General features: G+C 37.5%; 1 protein-coding gene across 2 annotated transcripts in view; it reads right to left on the bottom strand.

Annotated features, from left to right (window-relative positions):
- USP9X (ubiquitin specific peptidase 9, X-linked) overlaps window positions 1–24,979 on the bottom strand; it is a 94,335-nt gene that overhangs the window by 18,958 nt on the left and 50,398 nt on the right. For both annotated transcript variants that reach the window (XM_006864266.1, XM_006864267.1), the window contains exons 21-29: window positions 21,701–21,831; window positions 21,254–21,532; window positions 18,091–18,216; window positions 17,013–17,138; window positions 15,953–16,119; window positions 8,288–8,396; window positions 7,955–8,101; window positions 7,027–7,173; window positions 3,362–3,584 (exon numbers count right to left, since the gene is read on the bottom strand). In XM_006864266.1, the coding sequence (XP_006864328.1) occupies window positions 3,362–3,584; window positions 7,027–7,173; window positions 7,955–8,101; window positions 8,288–8,396; window positions 15,953–16,119; window positions 17,013–17,138; window positions 18,091–18,216; window positions 21,254–21,532; window positions 21,701–21,831 (1,455 nt within the window). The remainder of the gene's footprint in view (window positions 1–3,361; window positions 3,585–7,026; window positions 7,174–7,954; window positions 8,102–8,287; window positions 8,397–15,952; window positions 16,120–17,012; window positions 17,139–18,090; window positions 18,217–21,253; window positions 21,533–21,700; window positions 21,832–24,979) is intronic.

Below are 24,979 nucleotides of genomic sequence, written 5' to 3' on the forward strand. Positions count from 1 at the left end.
CAATAAGCTGATAAAATAACATTAGCCAACAATTCCACCACCACTACAGCCACCTTGAAGTAGTTTTCATTTCACCTTTAACAACTCTTATACAGCAACGCTGAGAAGATTCTTATTCTATCATCCATGAACCCAGGTTTTTTCCGATGTTGGTTTTACTTGGTAGTCATAAAAGACATCATAATGCAATTCGAACCCACCAAGCCGATCCTTGGTAGCCTATACAAAGACGCTATGAGTAGGAACAGACTCAGCAACACTTAACAATTTTAGCTTTATTATTTAGTCATTACTAACTTGAGTTCTTTTTACTTCTGGATACTTATATTTTTGTTGTTGTTGTTAAGTGCCATCGAGTCAATTCCGACCCATAGCAATCCTGTACAGGGTTTCCAAGGCTGTAAATCTTGACAGGAGTAGAAAGCCTCATCTTTCTCCCCGTGAGGCGGCTGGTAGTTTCGAACTGCTGACCTTAAGGTTCGCAGCCCGATTCGTAACCACTACACTACCAGAGCTCCTTTTCAGTGTCTTCAAATTCACTGTGGCTTGAAATGTCACATCAACACATTAAGAGTCCACTTGGCTCACTTTTAGATCATCATTACACCATATGGGTTCATGTCATAGTTCTGACACTTCAATGTTTCCTTCCTAGTAAATTCAACAATACAAGTAACATTTGTTTTGCTTATATCCAGTGTTGTTTCGCAAGAGCAAATGAGATAAAAACATTAGAAAGTTCTGTGACAATTGCAAATTACATCTTCTTCAACCTAACATAAAACTGGAAATAATCTAATTTAAGAATCAATGTCTAGGTAGTCCCCAAGTTATGACTAAGATTCAGTTCTGATGACTGACTGTCTTAAGTCTGTTTCAAGTTAAATACCTCATTTAGAAAAGTTTCCATTAAACACTTTACAACGTTTCTAAGGAGTAGCTGGTGAGATTAAACCACTGACCTTTCCAGTTAGCAGTCCAGTGCTTATCCTACATGCTACACCAGGACTCAATTTAAAGGTTTTTAGTAGTACACATTACTAAAGACGTAAAAACAAAAACAGTTGGAAGTGCAATTTGTTTTAACTGGAATGGGTTGTTAAGTTGGGGACTATATGACCATTTTTTGTTGTCGTGTACCTTCAAGCAGGTTGCGACTCATAGCAACCATGAATAGTGTTTTCCAAGCGCGGATAAATATGAACTGATAAAAATGGCTGTTGCTTTGATGAACTTGACCTACACCTATGGAAGCAGTAGCTCAAAAGAGGGAACAAGTCCTTACAGCAAGAATCATTCCCACCCCCTCCACACACAGAGTACACAGGGATGGGCAACTTGGACATTGGCTGCCCAAATGGGGGGTAGGGGGCTACAAAGGCAAGAAGTGACTGGCTTACAAGTTTTTAAGAGGGAACCTAGATCCAGAGGGCCTGGAGGAAGGTAGAATCTCCAGTGAGTAGTATTCAATCTGACTAGGTGGGGCTGATGCAATGAAATACAGATGGGTCTCTTGTGATACAATAGTGAATAATTGTTATCCGGACTGACTGTGAGGGTTGGAAATGAAAAGGTAGATGTTTTATAGCAAGGAGGGGAGTGATTAACTTTTCAGTCTAGGAGCAGAGGTCCCTAGGACCATTCAAGGGAGAAGAGCAGAGAGCGGGACCCTACCCAGAGAAGCAGTGATGCCTGAAATGGAGCCAGAGATGATGACTTGGAGCGATGGAGCAGCTGGAGACTTCAGATCCAGAGAGGGGTAACTGGGGGGTATTAGGGAAGGATTGCATGGAGGGGACTGTAACCATGGCAATGAGATATATGATAGAATGAATGTAAAACTAATGTTCTCTCATGTAAACTATCACATAATTCACAATAAAGCATTTAAGGGAAAAAATTAATTAAAAAGGGGGGGGGCTGTTGCAATTAAAGGGGCCTAAGGAATCTAGAATGAGCAAGGCACCTACTTTTTAAGTACAGATTTTCTTCAACACCTGAAAAGTTTTACTATACAAATACACTACTTAAAAGAAAAACCCTAAGCAAAAAACAAAACAAAACAAAAATCCCACTAAGTTAATTATATGTACACTTAATAGGATAAATTAACCCCCAAACCAAACCCACTATAATCCAGTTGATTGCAATTCTTAGCAACAGAGTAGAACTGCTCTCTGAAGTTTCCAAGGCTCAATTTTCACAGGAGCAGATAGTCTCATCTTTCTCCCATGGAGTGGCTGGAAGGTTTGAACTACTCAACTTGCAGTTAGCAACCCAAGACCTAACCCACAGCCACACCAGGCCTTCTTATAAATAACCAAAGACCTAACCCTTTAATCAATTGTCAACTTAATTGAAAACACCTAAAATGTTTTTAAAGCATCAAAACTTTCTTTGCATTTTGATGTTGTTGTTCTTAAGTGCCAACTAGCCGGTTCCAACTCAGTGACCCTACACAGGGTTTCCAATCAGCAACCAACTTTGTGGTTAGCAGTCCACTGCGTATCCTACAGCGCCACCCCCAGGATTCCTGTATTCTAATAAAACATATAAAAACTTCATGGGCTTGATATGCATTATCACCTGAGAACAGTGACAACACCTTTGAGTCCTGGCGTGCTGCTGTAGGGTAAGCACTGGATCACAATGTCAGTTTGAATCTTAAGATTGATGGTTCAAACTCATCAGCCAGAATGACTCAATTAACAGCACGCTAACAACAACACAATCTTATCTTCTCATATCTAACCTGGTGGCGGTGGTTATGTGCCATGGAGTCGGTTCTGACTCATAGCGACCCTGTACAGGGTTTCCAAGGCTGTAAATCTTTAAGGGAGCAGAAAGACTCATATTTCTGCCTCGGAACAGCTGACCCTGAAGTTAGCAGCCTGATTCGTAACCACTATGTTACCTTATCTAACCTACAGAGCCAGATTTCTCTTAAAAAGATCTTCTAAGTGAGGGCCTGAAAAGTTTTGCAGCACATACAATTTGAATTTTAAGTTTGAACTGTGTGGTATTTATTTTAGCTACTTCTTACTCTGGAGATTTGGGATTGATTTCAGAGTATTTACAGCACTTACAGGAAAGCATCTAACAAACATTTGGAAATATTCTATATTAAGTCTCTCATAATGCTTTAAATTTATTATATTAATAATAAAATAACATTAACCATAATTATTGTTAGAAATGCTTATAATGGTTTCAATTTACTTTCATTTGCTAAAAATATTAAACCAGTCGATAAAAGAAATAAAAACATGAGTTGAAGATGTTTACTAAAAGGAAAAGAGAATTCAGAACATGAAAATTATTTCTAATTATCAAAACCAAGTTTATAATTTGAAATACTTACTAGTTATAGCTGTGCCAATATAATACATTTCAGTTAAAGAGTCTACTATCTGTTTGAGATTTCTCACACAGCCAACAGCTAATGCTACCAGTAACTCAAAACCAGCATTAATGGTAGCTGGTGAACTACAGACTGGAATCGCCTGCTCAGCTGGCAGTTCTCCATTTCTCATATACTGCAGGTAAACGTTGGATGCAGGAAAGATGAAATCATCAATTAATTCCTAATGTGTTGAAACAAAGAATCACATGTTAGTCATGACATACATGGGGGGAGACATCGCTTATTGGGAATAATTTTAAAATTATGTTCGACCTTAAGATCTCATTACATCTCAGATAATTCAGGTTTTCTCATAAAAAAGATTCTACTTCAGAACACTGTTTAAAACCATATTTATAAATATGTCCAGGTAAAGATATATAAGTATTAAGAGTTTTGATAGCTGTATGTTAACAAAAATCCTATTTTAGAATACATTTACTCTGAAACATACCAAAACAAACGACTGTCGAATAAAAATAAAATGTACTAAAACAATTGTTTCCTTTAGTCATCACACAAGTGAATAAATTAACACATCCATGTTAAATGCATCACTATTTACAATAACAAAAGATGTAATCAGCCTAAGTGCCCACCAACAGATGAATGGTACAAATTATGGGACACAAAGGAATACTATATACAGTTAAAGAAAACTGATTCTGCAAAACATCTCCTGACTGACATGGATGAACCTAGAGGATATTATGCTGAGTGAAATAAGTCAATTGCAAAAGGATAAATATTGTATGAAACTACCACTTTAAGAGAGTGGGATTAGCTTCACTCCATAAGCAATGTACTGAGAACCACAAAGTCCTCGGGAGAAAGATGAGGCTTTCTGCTTCAGAGAAGATTTAAAGTCTCGGAAACCCTATACAGGGTTCCTTATGAGACAAACTCGACTCAGTGGCACTAACAGCAACAACTACTGTAAAAAGTTTTGTAAGCATTTACTTGTGAAAAGAAACATTCTTTGAGATCACCAGGATCATTTACATGTGAAAAGAAACATTCTTTGAGGCTCCAAGAAGCCGAGGGGGAAGGGACAGTAAATTGCTAATTAGAGGGTTGTTGTACTTAAGGGCCATCAAAGTCTATTCCAATTCATAGCAAGCCTGTTTAGGGTTTCCAAGGAGCAGCTGGTGGGTTCAAACACCCAACCCTGGAGTTCAGTGCTTATCCTACAGTACCACAGGGAGACACGCATTAAATGGGGTGAAGGGAAAGACACTATACAATATAGGAGAGCTCAACACAAAATGATTAAGGCAAAGGAAAATACTGGGAGGAGCACAAGAGTTAGCAATAAGAAAGGTAAGCACCATTAAAGAAATATACATGCTGCAATAACATTACTAAAAATCTTCTGTAAGGAAATGCATAGACACACATAAACTGAACAGGTGTGGGAAGGCTAACCAGACTAAACTCATGTTTTTATTTCTACATATACCTTTGTATTTGCTGCCAATACATCCAAGAATATAGTAAAGCACACAAGGGGCAAAGTTATGAAAAACTCTTAGCCAAACAACTTGAGGAAATGAATCACTGGTCCTGGGGATTCAGGATGACAGGGGTGGGGTGAGGTTATCAATGTCCACAAAGACAACGTTCTGCATCCTACTTTGGCAAGAAGTGACTGGAGTCTTAAAAACATGTAAACGGTCATCTGAAGTACAACTATTGGTCTCTCCGCCCCCTCCAGAGCAAAGAAAAGTGAAGAAAGGAAACCTTTAGTTCACAGAACTAAGGGACCAAGTGAAGCTAAGCCTCTACAGCAACCCTGCGACCAGAAGAGCTTGATGGTGTCAGGCTATCACTTGTGACCAGAGAGAACTTGCCAAGGAGAGTCCTGGATAGAGTAGGACAAAAATGTGGAACAAAATGTCAAATCATAAAAAAGACCAGACAGTGGATTGATAAGAGACTGGTGGAACCCCTGGGGCTATGGCCCTTAGACACCCCCTTCAGTACTGGAACAGAACACACCCTAGTGGTTCAAGTTGCAGTCAAACAATAGACAGGCCCATAAAATGCACAATAACACCAGGGAGGTACACACTCCTTAGAAAGACTCAACACAAGAGAGTTAACTAACATTCACCCAGAGATAAAGCTCAGAAGACAGGAGAAGACAGCAAAGAAGAGACAAAGGAAACAGTAAACACAGGGAGAAAGTGTGAAGAGCGCTATCACAATGTGGGGATTACAACCAGTATCACAAAACAGAATGTGTAAAAGAAGAGGGAAAAAAAAAAGTAATCTCAATACAAAATTTGATGAACTTGACCTACACCTATGGAAGCAGTAGCTCAAAAGAGGGAACAAATCCTTACAGCAAGAATCATTCCCACCCCCCCTCCACACACAGAGTACACAGGGATGGGCAACTTGGACATTAGCTACCCAAAATGGGGGGCAGGGGGGCTACAAAGGCAAGAAGTGACTTGGCTTACAAGCTTTCAAGAGGGAACCTAGATCCAGAGGGCCTGGAGGAAGGTAGAATCTCCAGTGAGTAGTATTCAATCTGACTAGGCGGGGCTGATGCAATGAAATACAGATGGGTCTCTTGTGATACAATAGTGAATAATTGTTATCAGGACTGACTGTGAGGGTTGGAAATGAAAAGGTAGATGTTTTATAGCAAGGAGGGGAGTGATTAACTTTTCAGTCTAGGAGCAGAGGTCCCTAGGACATTCAAGGGAGAAGAGCAGAGAGCGGGACCCTACCCAGAGAAGCAGTGATGCCTGAAATGGAGCCAGAGATGATGACTTGGAGCGATGGAGCAGCTGGAGACTTTAGATCCAGAGAGGGGTAACTGGGGGGTATTAGGGAAGGATTGCATGGAGGGGACTGTAACCATGGCAATGAGATATATGATAGAATGAATGTAAAACTAATGTTCTCCCATGTAAACTATCACATAATTCATAATAAAACATTAAAAAAAAAAAAAAAACCCAGAATGTGTATCAATTATTGAATGGAAAACCGATTTGCTGTTAACTTTCACTCAAATCACATTAGGGGGGGGAATGAATTCTTATTTATATGCAAATTTTAGAAACAACTTTTAAATAAAGACAGCTGTATTTCTTAAGTGACTACTACACCTATAAAGATTTTTAAAAATCAAGTAGGAAAAAAGAGAGGTGGTGGTTATGTGCCATGGAGTCCATTTAGACTCATATCATAGTGACCCCTGTATAGAATTTCCAAGGATGTAAATATTTACTAGAGCAGAAAAGCCTCATCTTTCTCCTGGTGGTTTTGAACTGCTGATCATGAGATTAGCAGCCTGACTTGCAATACTACATATGCAATATGTACATATGCATATACAATATGCACATATGTATATACATATACAATATGTACATATGCAATAATACATATGCAATACTACATACTAATCAGATGTGCTAAGGAAAATATCAGTGCTGGTGTGGTGCTGTGGGTTAATATGCTGGACAGCAAAATTGGTTTGAACCTCAAGATTGGTGGTTCAAGCTCACTAGCTGCTCCTTGGAAACCCTATCCAGGGTCATTATGAGTCAGAACCAACTGGAAGGCACAAAACAACAATGAATTAGGACAAAGAAGATCGAACTTACTTTAATGAGATTAGCACCTCCTTTTTCACAACCAATATGGTATTTTTTCTCAGGAGTTTGAAAGGCCAATAACTCTTTTGTCACCCCAAGGTGGCCTTCCAAGATCGTCTCTTCAACACCTGTTTCACCTGTTCTTTTAACATCATCCTGCCAAAGAAAAAGGTATCAAATGCCTAATTTATGAGAAGGTTGAGAAGGAAGAAGAAAGCTTAAGAGAACACAAGATAAGTGAAACTTCAGAGACAAATCCTGCAAACCTTTACATTCAATAGTTTTTTTTCTTCTTCAGAATTCTCTAGCAGTAGGCTTTACAAACTCTAGAAGAAATGCTGATTTTTATGGTTAAAAGCTATAAATGTCTTCAGAACTAAATTCTCACACAACTTTGCCTAATAAAAAGTATAAGGAATTAAGCTCAGAGTTAAAGGAATTACAGGTAAATATTATTAACTGGTGGCACATGGAGAGGACTGCAATCATTGTAATGAAGCAAAATATATAATTTGCTGAATGTAAAAGTGATGATGATCTACTCTGTAACCCTTCAGTCAATTCACAATTTAAAACAAAATTAAGTTCAAGTGCTAATCTATCATACCAGACTAACTTTTTATGGAAGTAATTCAGTAACTTTTTTTTTTTTTTTTTTAAATGAGAATCTGCAAAAGATCCCTAAGTGTGAACATCAGCATTCCAAGTCTCAAGCTAATTAAGCATATTTAAAAAAAAAAAAACAAAAACAAAACACCTAGTAATGTATTCTCATTTTATGAATCTAGAGTTACTAATATCCACCAACACAGAATATATTCTTTGGTCTTTACCATTCTTCGGTATTTTCTGCGTTAATTAAAATGCTTAAAATTACAAACCATCTGTTGAAATATTTTAAGTAATACGATAAACAAAGTACTAATTTTCGACTTACCCTAATTCTTTTAAGCCAATCAATTTCATTATTGAGAAGAACTTCGGCATTGGGCACGTTAATATTACTATTGTAAGCATAATTAAGAAGGTGCCTTAAAAGCGTGAAATAGTCTCCTGAATGTTTAGCTCGTTCTCTGGCTGTGCTCTAAAAATAATAAAATAATAACAACCCAGGTTAACAAGAACCAAGTGAGTAAATAATATGGGAAACTGCCAATATTATATTAAATAAATAGGGATAGATCTAATTTTAATGCAAAACCATAAACTCCTGAATGTTGATACTTATTCAAATGAATTCCACTAATAAGCATATTATAGAATATCTTACCCCCAAAACGGTAAAGAGCAGAGTAATGAAGAAAAGCAGAGGCCTGTGTCCCATGCAACATCTGGTGCACATTAAGAAGAACTGCTCCTGAGCCACCTGACGAACAGTTCTGGTTGGGGGGGGGGGGGAGAATGCATATTAATATATTATTTTCATAGGGGAGGATGCCACCACAGCTCAATGAGAGGAGAGAGCAATGAGGAAGAAAATAAAATGACAGAGCACTCAAGTCATCAATACATTAATAAACTCAGGCTGTGTGTCTGTGTAGCATGGAGTATGACTTTAAATTGTCGCCGAAGAGTTCTGGAATTTCTGAGTTAAATAATTTCTTAATGAGCTCTGGTAGCGTAGTGGTTACGAATTGAGCTGCTAACCTCAAAGCAGTTCGAAAATACCAGCTGTTCCATGGGAAAGAGAGGCAGCTTTCTGCTCCCGTAAAGATTTACAGCCTCGGAAACCCTCTACAGGGCGGCTGTAAGTCGGAACCGACTCCACAGTACACCATCACCACCACAAATATGCACTGTGAATTAGGAATGGGGCTGGTCCTGGACTGTTCCTATGGCAGGAATAGGTAAATAGAACATAAGCCTGTAGGGTTGGAATGCCTTCTAACACCTCTATCCCAGAACAGGTTGCAAATGCTCAGGCAGGGCAGTAGACCATATCTTTTTGACCTTCCATAGAATTGTTTTTATGCTTTGGAGCAAATGTTGTTAAATGCCATTGAGTTGTTACATCGAACCTGTATAGGGTTTCCAAGGAGTGAATGATGGGTTCCAAGCACCGACCTTACAGTCTAGCGCTTTCCTTACAGTGCCACACCAGTAATTTGTTGTTGCTAAGTGTCGTAGTGTTGATTCCGACCCACAGCGACCCTGTATAGGGTTTCCAAGGAGCAGCTGGGTGAGCTTGAACCATGACCTTGCAGTTCAAACGGTTTCCAAGTCTGGCGCATTAACCCACAACACCACACCAGAACACCATACACCAGTAATAGCTTGGTGGAATTAGTACAATAAGGAAATGGCTTCAATTATCATATATATTGTACCACTGGTCTCCACACAGTGTGCTCCCCTGATCAGTGGCATCAGCTGCATAAAGGAACTTATTAGAAAATGCAATCAATTTCCAGGTCCCTTCAAGACTTAACTGGATCAGAAACATTGTTGTTTTTTTAAAAGACTTTTACTGTGATAAAATTTTTTAAACATAAAATTTGCCATTTTAGCCTTTTTTAAGTGTACAAATCAATGAGTGACATTCATTACATTTACCATCTTGTATAACTAGCACCACTATATGCTGCCAAAAGCTTTTTCTATCATCCCAAATAGAAACTCAAGCTTTTCTTAAAAGCAGTAACTCGCCATTCCTCTCCTCTTCCAGACTCTGGTAACCAGTAGTGAACTTTTTTCTCTACCAGCAATGTTTTAATAAACTTTCCAGGTGATTCTGATGTACAGTGAAGACTAAGAACCACAGGATATTGTTATCATATGAATAATCTATGAAGACCTATGGGAAAAACTTGTCTCTTGTCTCAGTATTGGAAATTTTATCTGATCATTACGGATCTAAAATCTATCTTTAAAATTAACTATTATATATTACATAGATCTCACTAGAATAAATCAAAGAGGGCAGACAGCTCAACCATTCTGTGTACTGCTAGGCCTCCAGAACCTAGAAGACTGTCTGCCACATAGTAGGTGCTCAAGAAACAACTACCAAATGTATAAATGCTACTTGTTTAGGTGTTCTGTGGCCACCAGATATAAGTTCTTCAGAACAAAAGCTATGCTTTTTAGATGCTAGACTTCCTGGCACCCAGGACAGACAGCATCTGAAGATGCTTGACTAGTATCTGCTGACTTAAGATTTGTCTATTTTCTAGACACCAGAAATAAATTGTGTGGACAGGCATCAAGTCTGTCTTTATGCTAACTGCTGCAGAGCTCTGAACCAAAGCTCTAGCTCCCAAGTATAGGACATCATACATCATTTTTGTATACTAACCTCCCTCGCAGTTTTATCTCTTAATTTTCCCATTATTTAAGTTTCCAAAGTCAACGTAATTTTCTCTTAGTGTTTTATGCAGTTCTGATCTATCTTGGAACAAGGAAGGGCATACATAAATAAAACAAACTCAAAATAACCACCTTAACAAGTTTCCTTTCAAATATTCTCAAATGATGTAAGTTACTTGTTGAGTAATATAACAGTCAAGTAATTTTTATCGCACACAAGGAGGAGCACCATGTGAAGAGGGAGCAGAGACTGGAATGATGTGTTCACAAGCCAAGAATTGTCATCAGAAGCTACAATGCAAGGAAGGTTTCTTTCCTAGAGCCACCTAAGAGAGTATAGCCCAGACAAATGTGATTTGGGACTTCTAGCCTCTAGAACTAAGATAGGAGTAAAGTATGTTGTTTTAAGCCCCCAAGTTTGTGGTACTTGATTTCAGCAGTCCTAGGAAATGACCAATGCCCTTTAAGCAGGGCTTTGAACCAATCCAAAACAGTTTGTCATAGTCCAAGAAGTGAAACAAAAACACACCTGAACTTTTAAAAAATGTGGGTGATTCATCACAGTAACTGGAATGGTAAAAACAACGAGTTGAAGCCCTGGAATAGGAGACTAGGAAGCAGTATAGTGAGCACTTTTAGGAGCCTGATTCCTGAGACTGGATTACCGGCAGGATTGTGGAGAGCCACACAACATTCAAAGCTGTAGAGTAGGCAGTGGAATCTTTGAGCTGGGTGGGTGTCATCATTTTGAAGCCCTGCTTTACTGTTAACTAATATTTAACCAACCCCACCCCCCCAACTCGCAACAAATTCTTCCATCACAATCACCTTCATTTGCTGCACTTAAAATCACTGAAAAGAGCATTTTCTAGTACTAAAAAGGCTACATAAGAACTGTACGCACCTGTTCAACTGACCTACAACTGTTTAAGACACAATTAGGGCTGGTACTCTTCTTAACCTGGAGACTGTCTGTACTAATCATCAAGTCAAGTAGCAGCAACATTTCTGACTAATATCATCTTTTTAAAAACTTAGATTGCCTTTGCACAGCTTCCTAGAAAAACAATTAGTAAATTTCATGTACTAACTTATGAAAAGACACATTTAATTTTAGGAGAAAAAAAACACTCTAAAGGGCATGAATGGAACTAGTGTGTGTATGTAGATGTATGCTTATGTATCAAGTCTTTCAGAGACTAGCACATCTCTACAGCCCAAAAATGAACACATAATCTAGTTCCCCAAGTAAAGTCAGTTCTCCTCCTCCTCTTAAATTCCCTACGAACAGAGGATTGATTGTACAGAGGTTTCATTCTTCTAAGTGACCATGTCACAGAAAATAATTTTAATAAATGGTACATTTAAAAACATAAGCCTAACTTCAATTTACTGGGAATCTCCCAAACTCAGACCTGCGAAACTTTCTGGGGCTTCTAAGTCCCCCTGATTTATACGATCAATGGATGGGCTTCACAAACCTTCCTTGCAAACATCCAAACATTTCCACACATGTACATCAGCCTACAAAGTCATTAGAACTGCAAGGTTGGTGGTTCAAGCTCACCAGCTGCTCCTTAGAAATCCTATACAGGGTCGCTATGGGTCGGAATGAACTTGACAGCACTAACAACTAATACACCGGGGGGGGGGGGGGAGGCCAGTAACTTTGATCAGATTCTCAAAGGTGTTTCGTCACTCTTGCTATCCTGTTGTTGCTGTGTTATTGTAGCTGTTGAGTCAATTCCTATATAACAGAATAGAACTGCCTCCAAGGGTTTTGTCTGCTGTAATTTTTACCTACATGAAAGCAGTTCACTAGGTCTTTACTCCATGAAGTGGCTAATGGGTTCAAACTGCTGACCTTTCAGTTAGAACTCAAGCACCATTAGGTGCCCTAGCCTATTTGTTGTTGTTAAGTGCCACTGAGTAGGTTCCGACTAATAGCGACCCTGTATAGGGTTTCGAAGGAGTGGCTGGTGAGCTTGAACCATCGACTTTACAGTTCAAACCAACCTTGAAGTCTAGTGCATTAACCCACACAGCACCATAACATACGCGTAATTATAGTGATTTAAAATAGTCACCCAATAGCCCACCCTCAAAACGGCAGCCACAATAAATTAAAAATGTGAATTCAGAGCATATCATTCCTCTGCTCAAATCCTTCAATGGATTCCACCCCGTTTTTAACAAGTCAGACATGTTCTTGCCTCAGGACATTTACATCCACCTTACTCTTTCAAGGCTTTTGTTTCAAAGTCACTTACATTGGACTGCGAACCACAGGGCCAGCAATTCAAACCTACCAGTTGTTCCTTGGAAACCCTACAACAGGGTTTCAAACATAGGAACTGATAAGACAGCACGTAACGACAATAATTAAGTGAAACTCTCTGATCATCCTATACAAAACTTTCAACTCCTCCTTTCCATTCATTCCTTTTCTAGCTTTATTTTGCACCATAGCAATTATTACTATATAACCTACTGTGTTTACCTGTATGTCTCTCCTTTCTCCAATCTACTCCCTTGTCCTCAAGTAAATGGCTGGAGAACTGAGGCTTTGTAGGCTTTATTTACTGCTACATCCTCAGTTAGGAGCCCTGGTGACAGTGACATAACGGGTTACATGTTAGGCTGCTAACCACAGGGGCAGCGGTTTGAATCCACCAGCTGCTCCTTGGGAGAAAAATGGGACTTTCTGTTTCCATAAAGATTTACAACCTTGGAAACCCTCTACAGGGTTGTTATGAGTTGTTCGTAGTCCAGTGCTTATCCAACACCGACACATCAGGAGTTCTAGCATACAACAGGTACCCCTAAATAAATATTTACCATATAAACAAATGAGATTGCCTACCATATTAAATTCTAGTACTTCTTAGCACTTGGCATCAAAAGCCTTCTGTATATACTATTGACCTCCTTTACAGTAAGAGCCTTTACTCCTCTCCTCCCTCTTCTACACACCGAAGCATACTACTCAGCTCTGCCCTAAAACATTACTTTAGGAGTGGCAAACTTAAATGGCGACCCCATGTGTATCCGAGTAAAAAGACTATGGATCTTTCAAAAGAGTTTTCAATGGCTGTGCCCTTTTGGAAGTAGATCACCAGACTTTTCTTACAAGATGCCTCCCAAGTACTTTCAAACACCCAAGCTTCTGGTTAGCAGATAAAAACTTCAACACTTGTACCAAGCAGGGACACTTAAACACTTATTGTTAAGTGCCACTGAGTCACTCATAGCGATTCTATATAAGGTTTCCAAGGAGCAGCTGCTGGGTTTGAACTTGCTGACCTTGCAGTTAACAGTCCAGTGCCACTCACATTTGTTGATGAATTTTACAGATAAAGTTACAAAAACTCAAGAGGCAGAAAATCTTGTTTTGATTCATGGTTTTTACATTTAGTGATGGTATCAATCTGTCAGTCATTTTACTTTCAATTTTAGTCTCCTCATCAGCAAAGCTTAAATTACATAGCTTATGCTTCAAAGGAGATATGAGTTATATGAGAAAATACATGAGGGAAGACTTTGAAAAGTTTGGGGGGTGTGTGTAAAAGATGCAGCAATTTCCCCCACGAATTTGATCAAACTCCACCCACACACACCTATTTAATTATTCAAGTATACACTCAACATAAAGGGCAGCCTCATGTGTGCAGGTACACAAATTCCTTATTTAAAACCATAGGGAACAGATATGCATTTGGGGATTCCGATTTTAGACTTTGTTCAGATGAGGTTTTGCCAACAAACTGAAGTCAGGTCAGTTTTATGTCATCAAATGTTTATAAACTGAAGATACAGGATTTTGAACGTGCAGTCAATATTCAGACAATTAAAGAATGAATGAACTGCAGGGGTGCTTAGTACTAAACAATGGTGTTGCAGCCATAAAAACAAAAACTAATGCTCAAGAAGACCTTAAGCTTAGGGTGTCCCTTTTATTTTTAAAGCCAACAAAACAGAAGCATAATGAAACAGAATGCTTTTTTTTACAGTACTTTATCCCACTATGTGGCAAGGAAAATTTCATTAAGCTTATAAGTAAAAATACATGTTATAAATTAAGTTCCTTAATTCTCAGATTTAAAACAATCAACACAGAATAAAAATTTTAAAAATGGCCTACCTCCAAATAGGAATGACTTCATTCTCTAATTGTTGCTTAACTGTCTTTGCTCTGGTGCTCCCTCCCTCCCCACCCATGCAAACAGACTCAACCTATGTATCTTTTTTAATGTGCAGAGTTGTTTAATGATAAAGTCTTCTCAAGAAGGCAGCAGGATCAATGTGATTTAAAGGGGGGGGTTCTGACCAGGCGAGATCAGCTATCTTCAAGAAAATTATAGTAATTCTTAATAGTATACACTCCTATTTGAGGCCTACAATATCACTTTGGAGTATCATCAGGGGTGGGTGAGCAGAAGCTACTTCATTAAAATCATGTACATTAGATTTTCAGCTTCATTTCAGCAAATTGCTGATGTCAACTTTATATTAACCTTGTCTCAGCACTGAGTTTTGTCATTGTTGAATAGCATGTGATAGAATGGAAATCAAACATTTTCTGTGCCTTTTTATGAGATGTATTTAAGACTGATTGTGGTTCACAGTTCAGTGCTAATCTTACAATGCTATACTCAAGTTTAAAGTTACTTTTTATATGAAGGTCAGGATTGTTGTTAAGTGCCATCAAAGTCTGTTCTGACCCACAGCGACCCTGTCTAGGGTTCCCAAGGAGTCGCTGCTGAGTTCCAACAGCAGACCTTGAGGTTCAACCAGACCTTGCATTGAATGCTTATCCTCCCACAGCACAGGACTCCTCTGATACAAAAGGAATGCAACATTTTCTACAAATTTATGATGGATTTACATAAAAAGTGAAATCTGGAACAAAATTACTATCACTGAATGTTATGACTTGAATTACGTTCCTAAAACATATGTGTTGCCAATTCTGTGTCTCTGTTTGTAGTGGCTTTAATCTCATTTGGGAATGGGTTGTCTTGGTTATGTTAATGTGGCAGGAGTGATCTAGTGTATTTTGCAATGGGAACATCACAAAGGATGCTCTCCAAGTTAGCTGGCCTTGTACTGTTTTCATAAGAAATGACCACTTACCGCATTTCTGTTATAGCAGCACCAGATATCTAAGACACTGACCAAATACTCACGAAATGAAAGTTTTCTAATTGGCATGCGTGTAAGTTCTTAAAGTATTACCTTGCCTTATAAATTTCATAGAATTAACAACTTTCACTTTAATAAACAAAACAAAAACTTGACACCTAAGAAGCCAATATAGGGAGCTAATGTGTCAATTAAAAATTTTTAAGTCACTTTAAAAGCTGAACTAAAATGTATTCCTCTTAAATTAATGAGAATTTTAAAACGAGAAAAAATTAATTAGTGCTTTGAGAGTTAATGTTGGTACTCTGCAGAGACCAAAAATCAAACAAATTTAGGTTGAAGCAAAACATAGTTAAGTAAACATTTCTTGTCCACCAAGGTGGCAGGAGACCGAAAATTATTTGATTTCTATGTCAAATTTCGTCAACATGAATTCATTCTGCTTATAAAAATAAGGTAAAAGTTACTTGGAATTAAAGATACTTACTTGCTATGACAGTGCAATAGTAAGTCAATAATGAATGTTTGCCAAGCTTTTTCTTTACTAAGTGCATCTAAGGCTGTTGGAATCAAGGCAAAACATAACGTCATCACTTCCAGTGCTTCACAGCAAACCTGTTCATCATCCATGTCGGGCTCACTGCCTGCATTGGTCTATAAAATTATAATCAGAAACCAATTACCTAGAGATTTAGATAAGAAAATTCTCTCACAACTTTGAATCAGCACTTAAAACTTACCTACTGACCTAAACCATTTGGCCTCAGTCTCTTTACCTGCAACTCTTGAGCAGCTTTTTAAATTGTCTGAAAACTATCATAAAAAATAAAGTCTAATTCCCATATTTTACAATGTCCCAAGGAGTGAAGAAGCATACTAAACCTATCACCAGTTTCTCGGTCTCTCATGGATCCTAGAGACCTTCTGATTTGTGCTCTTCTGCACAATCACTCTGTTCTCAAGAATCATGTATTTTTGACGAGTTCTAATATGTAGTTTATCTACAGTGCCATTTTAGTGAAAAGCAACTATCTTGATAATCATTCAGGAAGGTTTGGAAAAATATCTGAGGTCGGTAGCTAATAAATTCTAATCTGGTGATAGTTCATCAAAAATAATAATCATAGCACCAGTCTGAAAGAGAATAGCTGTTCTAGTTGTTTCCTTGTGAGTACGTCAGCACCATACAATACAATATGTATGTATCTGGAGCAACGTAGGGTTATGTTGGCCATACAAAGCAAGCTCTACTGAGCCAAAGATGTGCCTAAAATTCAAAGTAACAGGAGAACGCACACTGCATATAAGACCTTTGACCCCAGTGAGAAGTAGAAAAAGGCAGCTTCTTTTAAGACAGCCTCATGGAAGATTCTAAAGTACTTCAATGTAAAATTTTACTATACTCCCATCTTAACTAAAACATTCAATTAACTGACTTTCATCCATTAAGATATAAGTGATTACATCTTCAAAGATAACAATGGTAATAAAAACTAAAAATAAACTACTCAAAAGGAAAAGGAATCTGTTTTCATAGTAATTCTTACCTTTTCATAAATTCTAGTGATTTCTTCACTGGGGCTAAATACTAGCTGTAACGCCCCACATCCCGATGCCCAGATAATTTTCTGTATAGCTCTAATGACACAAATATCAGGCATATACCTTGAAGCCTGTAAAATAGCAAGTAATTAATACTGTTGATAGGATATTAAAGTGAAACAATTACTAGAAAAACAAAAATGGTTCTCCTTCTAAAAGGAATATGAATGATCATAAATAAGCACGTACGTTTCCATGTTGTCTGTGTCCCATTTATTAACAATACCAGAAAGGACGCTCTACAAGTTACTATCTAGCCCTTTACTATTTCCATAAACATCTTTCAAAAGACTACAATACAAAAGTGATATAACCATTCCATTTCTAGTTTTGTCTCCACAAGAAATGAAAACCTATATCCACAGAACACTTAATGCTCATCACAAATTTATACACAGCCAAAAAAATGAGAACAATTCAAATGTCCATCACCAAGTATATAGATTAACAAAACTTGGAATACTCATAATGGAATATGATATACTATTCTGAAATAAAAAGGAAGCAACTGCTGATAAACACAAAAGTAATAAATCTCAAAATCATTGTTCTGAGTTAAATCAACCAGGCACAAGAGAATATAGTGAATGATGCATTTATATAAACTTCTAGGCAACAAAAACTTCTCTATAATGACAAATAGATCAGTGGTTAACTGTAGCCAGAGGTAGACAGAAGGATGGAATTCAAAGGAACATTAGAGTGATGGAAATGTTCTATATCTTGACTGTGGCAGTGGTTTCACAAGTAATCACATCTGTCAAAACTCACTGACTTATATGTTCTTTAAGTACTACTTACTTACTGTATATAAATTATACCTCAACAAAGTAGATTAAAAACAGAACTAATAATACCAGAGCATATTCATGCTAAGAAATCATTAAACTGAGATAGTGATTAAAGTGGTCATATAAAAACTAGGCCTCCAATGGTGATAAAGGCTCTTTCTAAATTCAAAGAGGGTCAAAAAAGGAAATGAACCCATCCAGGATCTCAGAACTGTAAAAGTTTAGTACTAACCTCATCAGATATTTGCTGAGCAAGACGAATGGACACATTTCTAAGCATGCACTCAGATGATGGATTAGGAATACTCTGAAGGGCACTTTGTAGCACCACTGCTTGATCATGAGTAACTTGGTTGACCTGGAAACAGTTAACCATTTTACTTGGAGTAAATAATTTGTACATAACCAGAACCCAGCCATTTGCTCCTCATCCATCACCACTCCCTCAGGATGACCTCCTTACATATATATTTTTTCACTTCACAACCCATGGTGGTTTATATAAAAAGCCCTTCACATTGCCAACAATATGGGCTTCATCTCCTTCCTGTAACTTTGGAGTGCACATATCATCCCTCTGCAAACGCCCATTCTAGACAAGGACAACATATTTTTCTACATGTGGGCTCAGATGAACTTGCAGGGGGATAAATGACACAACAGACTGGTTCCACACTCATCTAAGTACTTGGGAAAGTTCTGCACATCTTTTCTATGCTCCTAAACAGGCCCTGCTCACATTTCTCCCTTGCTGTCATAGTCTTCTTTGGATGGGAGAAAAATTAAGGAATATTATAAAAGGAATAATAAAAAATACCAACACATAGAAAATACCAACACATAGAAGACACTAAGCTTTACTTAATTAATAGTGTAAGATTTAAAATCCATGACAAAAGACCCAATCAGTTTTTTATTACGTAGTTACTTGTCAGACAGTTCTGACTCAAGTTGTTAACTCCCCTGTTATACACTGTGTTACAGCAACAGTATTACAAGGCATGTGAATTTTACTGATTTTTCATTTACCTCTCTACTAACTGTGAATTCCTTGAGAGTAGAATCTATTACATACCTTTGCATACATAGTGGCACATTTTTTTTCTGAATAAGTATAAGAGAAAGAGTAAAAAGGGAACCATAATTGTCTCTGCTTTACTTCATATTAAGCACCTGTATTAGGGATCACAGGACCCTGATGGCACAAACGGTTTATGGCTCAGCTATAAACTGTAAGGTTGAAGACTCAAATCCACACAGCACCACCAGAGAAAAAAGGCCTGATTTACATCCTTGAGATGACAACCGCTGAACACCTTATGGAGTATTATGCAATTCTCAAACATGTGGGTCACCATGAGTAAAATTTACTCAATGGCAACAGGTTTGGGTTTTGGTACTGAATCAGGCATTATGACAAAAGTCTGTTTTATCCTAACAAGAACCATTTTTTAAAAAATTTGGGATAAACACGAAATCTTAATAAACATGGGATAAGCCTACTAGGTCTATGTGAGGTAGAGTTTTATAAATTTCTATTCTTTATTTACATGAAAAAACCCACAAAGTATATAAACATGTAAGATTCTGCCATTTTTATTTATACTCTTTTAAAAATATTAACATATATGGAAATAAAAGATACCAGTATAGCAAATTCCCACATATCCATTACCTAGATTCAACAACTGTCCACAAAAAGACCAAAATTGTTTTATCTAAGTATGTTGCTTTCATTCTCTACCTATCTCCCTACAACCGGCTTATTTTGAAAACAAGTCCTGGATCTCATAGAATTTCTTCTGCAAACTATTTGTAAAAGACAGGGACTCTTTTCTTTAAAACATCAGTATCCCCCCTCCACACAAAGGGTAGACAGGGATGGGCAACTTGGACACTGGCTACCCAAAATGTGGGGAGGGATACAAAGGCAAGAAGTGACTGGCTTACAAGCTTTCAAGAGGGAACCTAGATCCAGAGGGCGTGGAGGAAGGGAGAGTCTCCAGTGAGTGGTGTCCAGCCTGTCCAGGAAGGGCTGATGAAATGAAATACAGATGGGTCTCTTGTGATGCAATGGTGAATAATTGTTATCAGGACTGATTGTGAGGGTTGGAAATCTAAAGATGGACATTTTGTAGCAAAGAGGGGAGTGATTAACTTATCAGTCTAGGAGCGGAGGACCCTGGGACCATCAATGGAGAAGAGCGAAGAGTGGAATCCTACCCAGAGAGGCAGTGAGGCCTGGGATGGAGGCAGAGAAGACAACGTCAAGAGATGGTGGGGCTGGGGGCTCGGGATCAGGAGATGGAATGGGGCTACGGACTGTGTGTGTGTGTGGGGGGGGTGGTGGTGGTGAAGGTTTACAGGGTACACCCCTTGGTTGGGTGAGGATGCATGGACAGGATGATAACTATGCCAATGAAATGATGGATGATGGAATGAATGTAAAGCTGATGTTCTCCCATGTAGACTATCACACAATTCACAATAAAACATTAAAAATAAATAAATAAAGTGAATACTTTTACACCAAAAAAAAGTGAATAGAGGAAAATGCTGTTTGGAGGGATTGCAACCACGTAATGAAGCAAATTATATGATCTGTTGAATGTAAAATGATGATCTGCTCTGTAAACCTTCAGTCAATTCACAATTAAATGTTTTTTAAAATGAAAAAACAAAACAAAAAACATCAGTATCACACCACAATATCAATCAGTATCACACCTAAAACAATGAACAATTATTCACACCATAATAAACACACAAAGTCGAATACAATCTCCCTGATTAGGACCTAAGCAATTTTTAAAGAACATGTGTTTCCCACATAACATCATCTTCTATCAGTAACTGATAAAACTGTCACTTATGATATATATAAAAGAACTCAAACTTTAGCAATTAAAGGCACAGCTTCAGCACTCTTAAAATGTACTGAATTCTGGTATGATGTGGATCAGAGATGATACCACAGCAAAGAGTGTCAGAATAAGCTCAGAACTGGAAGTTAAGCCAGTGGTGGAAAAAGAGGCTAGCAACAGACTAAATCAATCAGATATCGTTTTCTCCCATCTGTGACTTTATATACCTCCCCAATAGGAGCTAATGAGAAGATTCATACCTGTGTTTTTTTGGGGGGGGCATAAAAAATCTGAACATCCAATAGGACTTAAAGAGAAATCTGCCTTCTCAAATTAGTAGTCAGTAAAAAGTCTTTGAACTTTAAATATCAATACTTTAATATGAGCCAATCTCTAAAATAAGATGCCACTGGAAAGGAACTTTAAATATTTTTAATAAACCTTGAATGCTATAACTTAAGAGAAGCTGAGGTTAACTTTCAAAATTAATATTTACTATGGTAATAAGATTTTTTTAAACTGTGTTATTACCGATGTCATGGGATTCACGCCTTCTGCACCTGGATGACAAGCTTCTGCCACAGCGTGAACATGGCCATAGCCAATGGCAGTCAGCAACAGTTTGGCTATTTTAAGACCATTGAGGTAGGCACCCCTTCGAGTTTCCATATCCGCATTTGGTAGGAAGTTGTTTCTTGTTAGCATACTCAGGACAAGGGGTAGGCCACCACTTTTCAAGAAATGAAACTGAAAGTCAGAGGAGTCATCAGCCAGAGGTGCACCAGCAGGCATTAACAAAGCATAGACTACCTGGAGAAAGAAGGAGCAAAAAAACAGTATTAAAAGGTTTGATAATTTTTGTAACTTCTATTTTTCTCTATCATCACCTGCTGAGAACTTCTTGACCATTTCACAATCCTGCATTATAATCTTAAGTCAAAGTTTAAAACATTGAAAGCCAAAAGGAAAAACACCAACCTCTGTTAAGTATAGCACTTGTGAGGCTGAAGGCCCAAAGAAAAGTGAGTCAAGAGATGGGCTAAGGCTGCTATCTCCAAGCTTTGCGTGGTCTAAACAAATAGCTCTTAGTTTTTCTATTGTTGTGCTATCTGTAAGAAAAAAGAGACATGCTCTAATGAAAAAAAAATGTAATTCACGTGGTAATAATGTTTTAACATTTCATATTCCGAAGATTATTTTAATACGAAACAATTCTGTGAAATCCTAGGCTCTAACTTCGCAAGTTAGGGATTGGCAAAAATCAACCAGGACTCTATTTCCAATCATGAAAGAAGCAATCTCCTACTCAAAGACCTTTAAACCAACATGCGTACCTCATCAACCAGAAACGAAAAACATAGAACACTGCAAAAGGAGGAAATTTTTCAGAAAAAAAAAAAAAAAAAGGGGGGGGGGGGGGAACGACACAATACTAGCACTTCTCACCACACTCACTACTGTTTGCCTGGCATGACCCCGTAACATAACATACTTTTCTGAAGGAGTTAGCACTACCCATAGTTAGTGGTGAATTTAAAAAAACAAGCATCAAAAATAATAAATAGCATCTAAATGTCCACTTTAAAATAACCAGGTTCATATTTCTCCTTTTGTCAGGGGAAATACTAAAACACGAATAAGTTTTAAAATTAGAGTGAAAAAAGAAAAAAACAAAACAATGTAATTTCTTGCTACAATTAAATCATTTGCTACCAGATACTCAAATTTAATAATAGTGTATCTACTTTAGGAATTTACTCTCATAATCAAGTAATTTCCAAGGCAATTGCCCTCTATTAAAAATATTACACCCCCCCCTCCCCATTTTTTTCAAGCAGAAGCTTCTTTTGGAAAAGAAAACAAAAGTAATTGAAAATAGACCTAACTTCATTAGGGGTAGATTAACTTTAATAAGACTATAATTGTTAAAGTTAGTCTACCGGAATTATAAAAACATCTTATCAAATAATATATAATTTGAGTTGGTTTTCTCTCCTCTAAAAAAGTATAGCTATATAACGCAACTAGTGTGGGGTCCTGGTTGGTGCTGTAGAATAAAGCACTGGATCACAGTGTCAGCTTAAACGGCAAGGCCGATGGTTCAAACCCACCAGCCGCTCCTTGGAAACCCCTATATATGGTGACTATGAATCAGAACCGACTCAATGGCACTTAACAAAAAAAATGCAACAATGCGGGAGACAGATGAGGGTTTTTACTCCCGCATACAACATTTAAAGCCTCAGAGAACTGACTCATGACACTTAACAACCGCTTAACTAACTGAAATATCCTATCTTCATAAACAACCATCTTCTAACATCTTTTGTATGGACGATTAAAATAATAGTAAGCTACTTTACTAGTATACTAATTTAATCCCTATTATTGGGACTCTTGGTGTGGCCCTATAGAATCAGCACTGGACTGTGAACCACAAGGTTAGCATTGCAAACCCACAGTTTCCTTGGAAACCCTATACAGGGTCACTATAAGTCAAAATCAACACAACATTGGGCATTTAGTTCATTTCCAGTTTTGGGCTTTGTTTTTTAAAGAATGAAGATCGTTGCAGCTGAATGTTTTTAATTATTTCACCACGAAAAAAAATCCTGCAAGCACAAAGAGCTGTTAAGTCTAAGACTTTTGACACCAAGTTACCCGCTAAAAACAAGCCAATTCATACTCTTACCAGTTATATTTGAAAATGTGTTGCTTGGTTTTAAAATATTCTAAGTGAAGAATGGAGGCCAAATAAAGAGAAAAGAAACAAGAGCTTGAAAAAAGCAGCTGTAAGCAATCAGCTAATTTCAATGCTATTGGGTGACAGTTTGTTCATCAAAGGGGTATGGACCATTTCAGCTTTAGGGGGTAAACAGGGTGATGGTTCTACAACCTAGAAAACCCTATTGGGGCACTTGTACTGTCACAATCGGTTGCTATGAGTAAAACTGACTTGATTACACCAAATACCACCAACTAAATGATTTCAGGTCCCTAATTATATACATGCTTATTCCATAAAATAAGAGAAAATTTAGGCTATCAATAACCCTCTAACAACAAATAATCTGAGAAACCTGACTATATCAAGAAGTCTGCATCAGGATTGGAAAAAGACAATTCATTAGCAACCTGAATTGCTATTGAATTTCAACACTTACTGATGAAGATCCAAAATTATAGCCTTTAGTATGGATTACACCTTAATGTAAAAACAAAAATCATTTACAACTGGACCAATAAATATCATAATGAAAAAAAAAGACTGAAGTTGTTAAGGATTTAATTTTGCTCAGATCCACAATTAATGTTTATGAAAGCCAACAGTCAAGAAAATGAAGGATGTACTGCACTGAGCAGATCTGCTGCAAAAAACCCTCAATAAAGTTTTAAAAAGCAAAGATGTCAATTTGAAAATTCTTATGTGCATACAAAAACTGGATAATGGTCAAGAGAGACTGAAGAACAACTGATAATTCTAACTGTGGTGTGCTAGTGAAGAATACGGAATATACTGGAAAGTCAACAGAATGAAACAATCTCTCTTCAGACCAAAAAAAAAAAAAAAAAAGGAAAAACCAACTGCTGCAAAAGGACATTATGTTTGGTATCAAGTTAGAGGCATAGTGAGAAAAGGGAAAACCCGGACAGAATATCCACAATGGACTCAAAACGTCATTATGACAGAGTAGGACAAAAGGCTCACCATGAATCAAAACAGACTTCACACCAACAAAAAGCTTAAGCAGTACTTATTAGACAGTATGAAAATAGTGACCAGTATAAAATTTGGAGCCCAACTGCCTTGCATTTGAATCTTACCACTTCCATTTAAACTGTGACCCTGGGTCAAGTAACTTCATCTTTCTGTGCCTCCATTTTCCCCTCTTTAAAACAGAAATAAACATAGTGATTTCTTCATAAGGGTGCTATTAGAGGTTTAAAGGCAAAGAACTTAAAAACAGAGCTTGGTATATCTCAAAGATATTAGTTTTACAGACTCAAGAAAGTGGAGTTCTTAAAGGGAAATGCAACTCATTCTATTAGGTCAAGTGTTAGATATTATAACAAAGACAGGATACCTGTGCATAATGTGGGTTACTGAAGACTGATTACCCACAGAAAAGACCGCTGAAGTTAAACGTTTAACATCAGATCAAAAATGGAGGCACTTTTGACTTCAGGTAAAAAATAATAATCAAAACAGGCAAAGTTAGTGAGTGATTAATGACTTTTAAATACATATATGCTATT

The sequence above is a fragment of the Chrysochloris asiatica genome, unplaced genomic scaffold, assembly GCF_000296735.1.
Source record: "Chrysochloris asiatica unplaced genomic scaffold, ChrAsi1.0 scaffold00062, whole genome shotgun sequence".
Taxonomy (NCBI): domain Eukaryota; kingdom Metazoa; phylum Chordata; class Mammalia; order Afrosoricida; family Chrysochloridae; genus Chrysochloris; species Chrysochloris asiatica.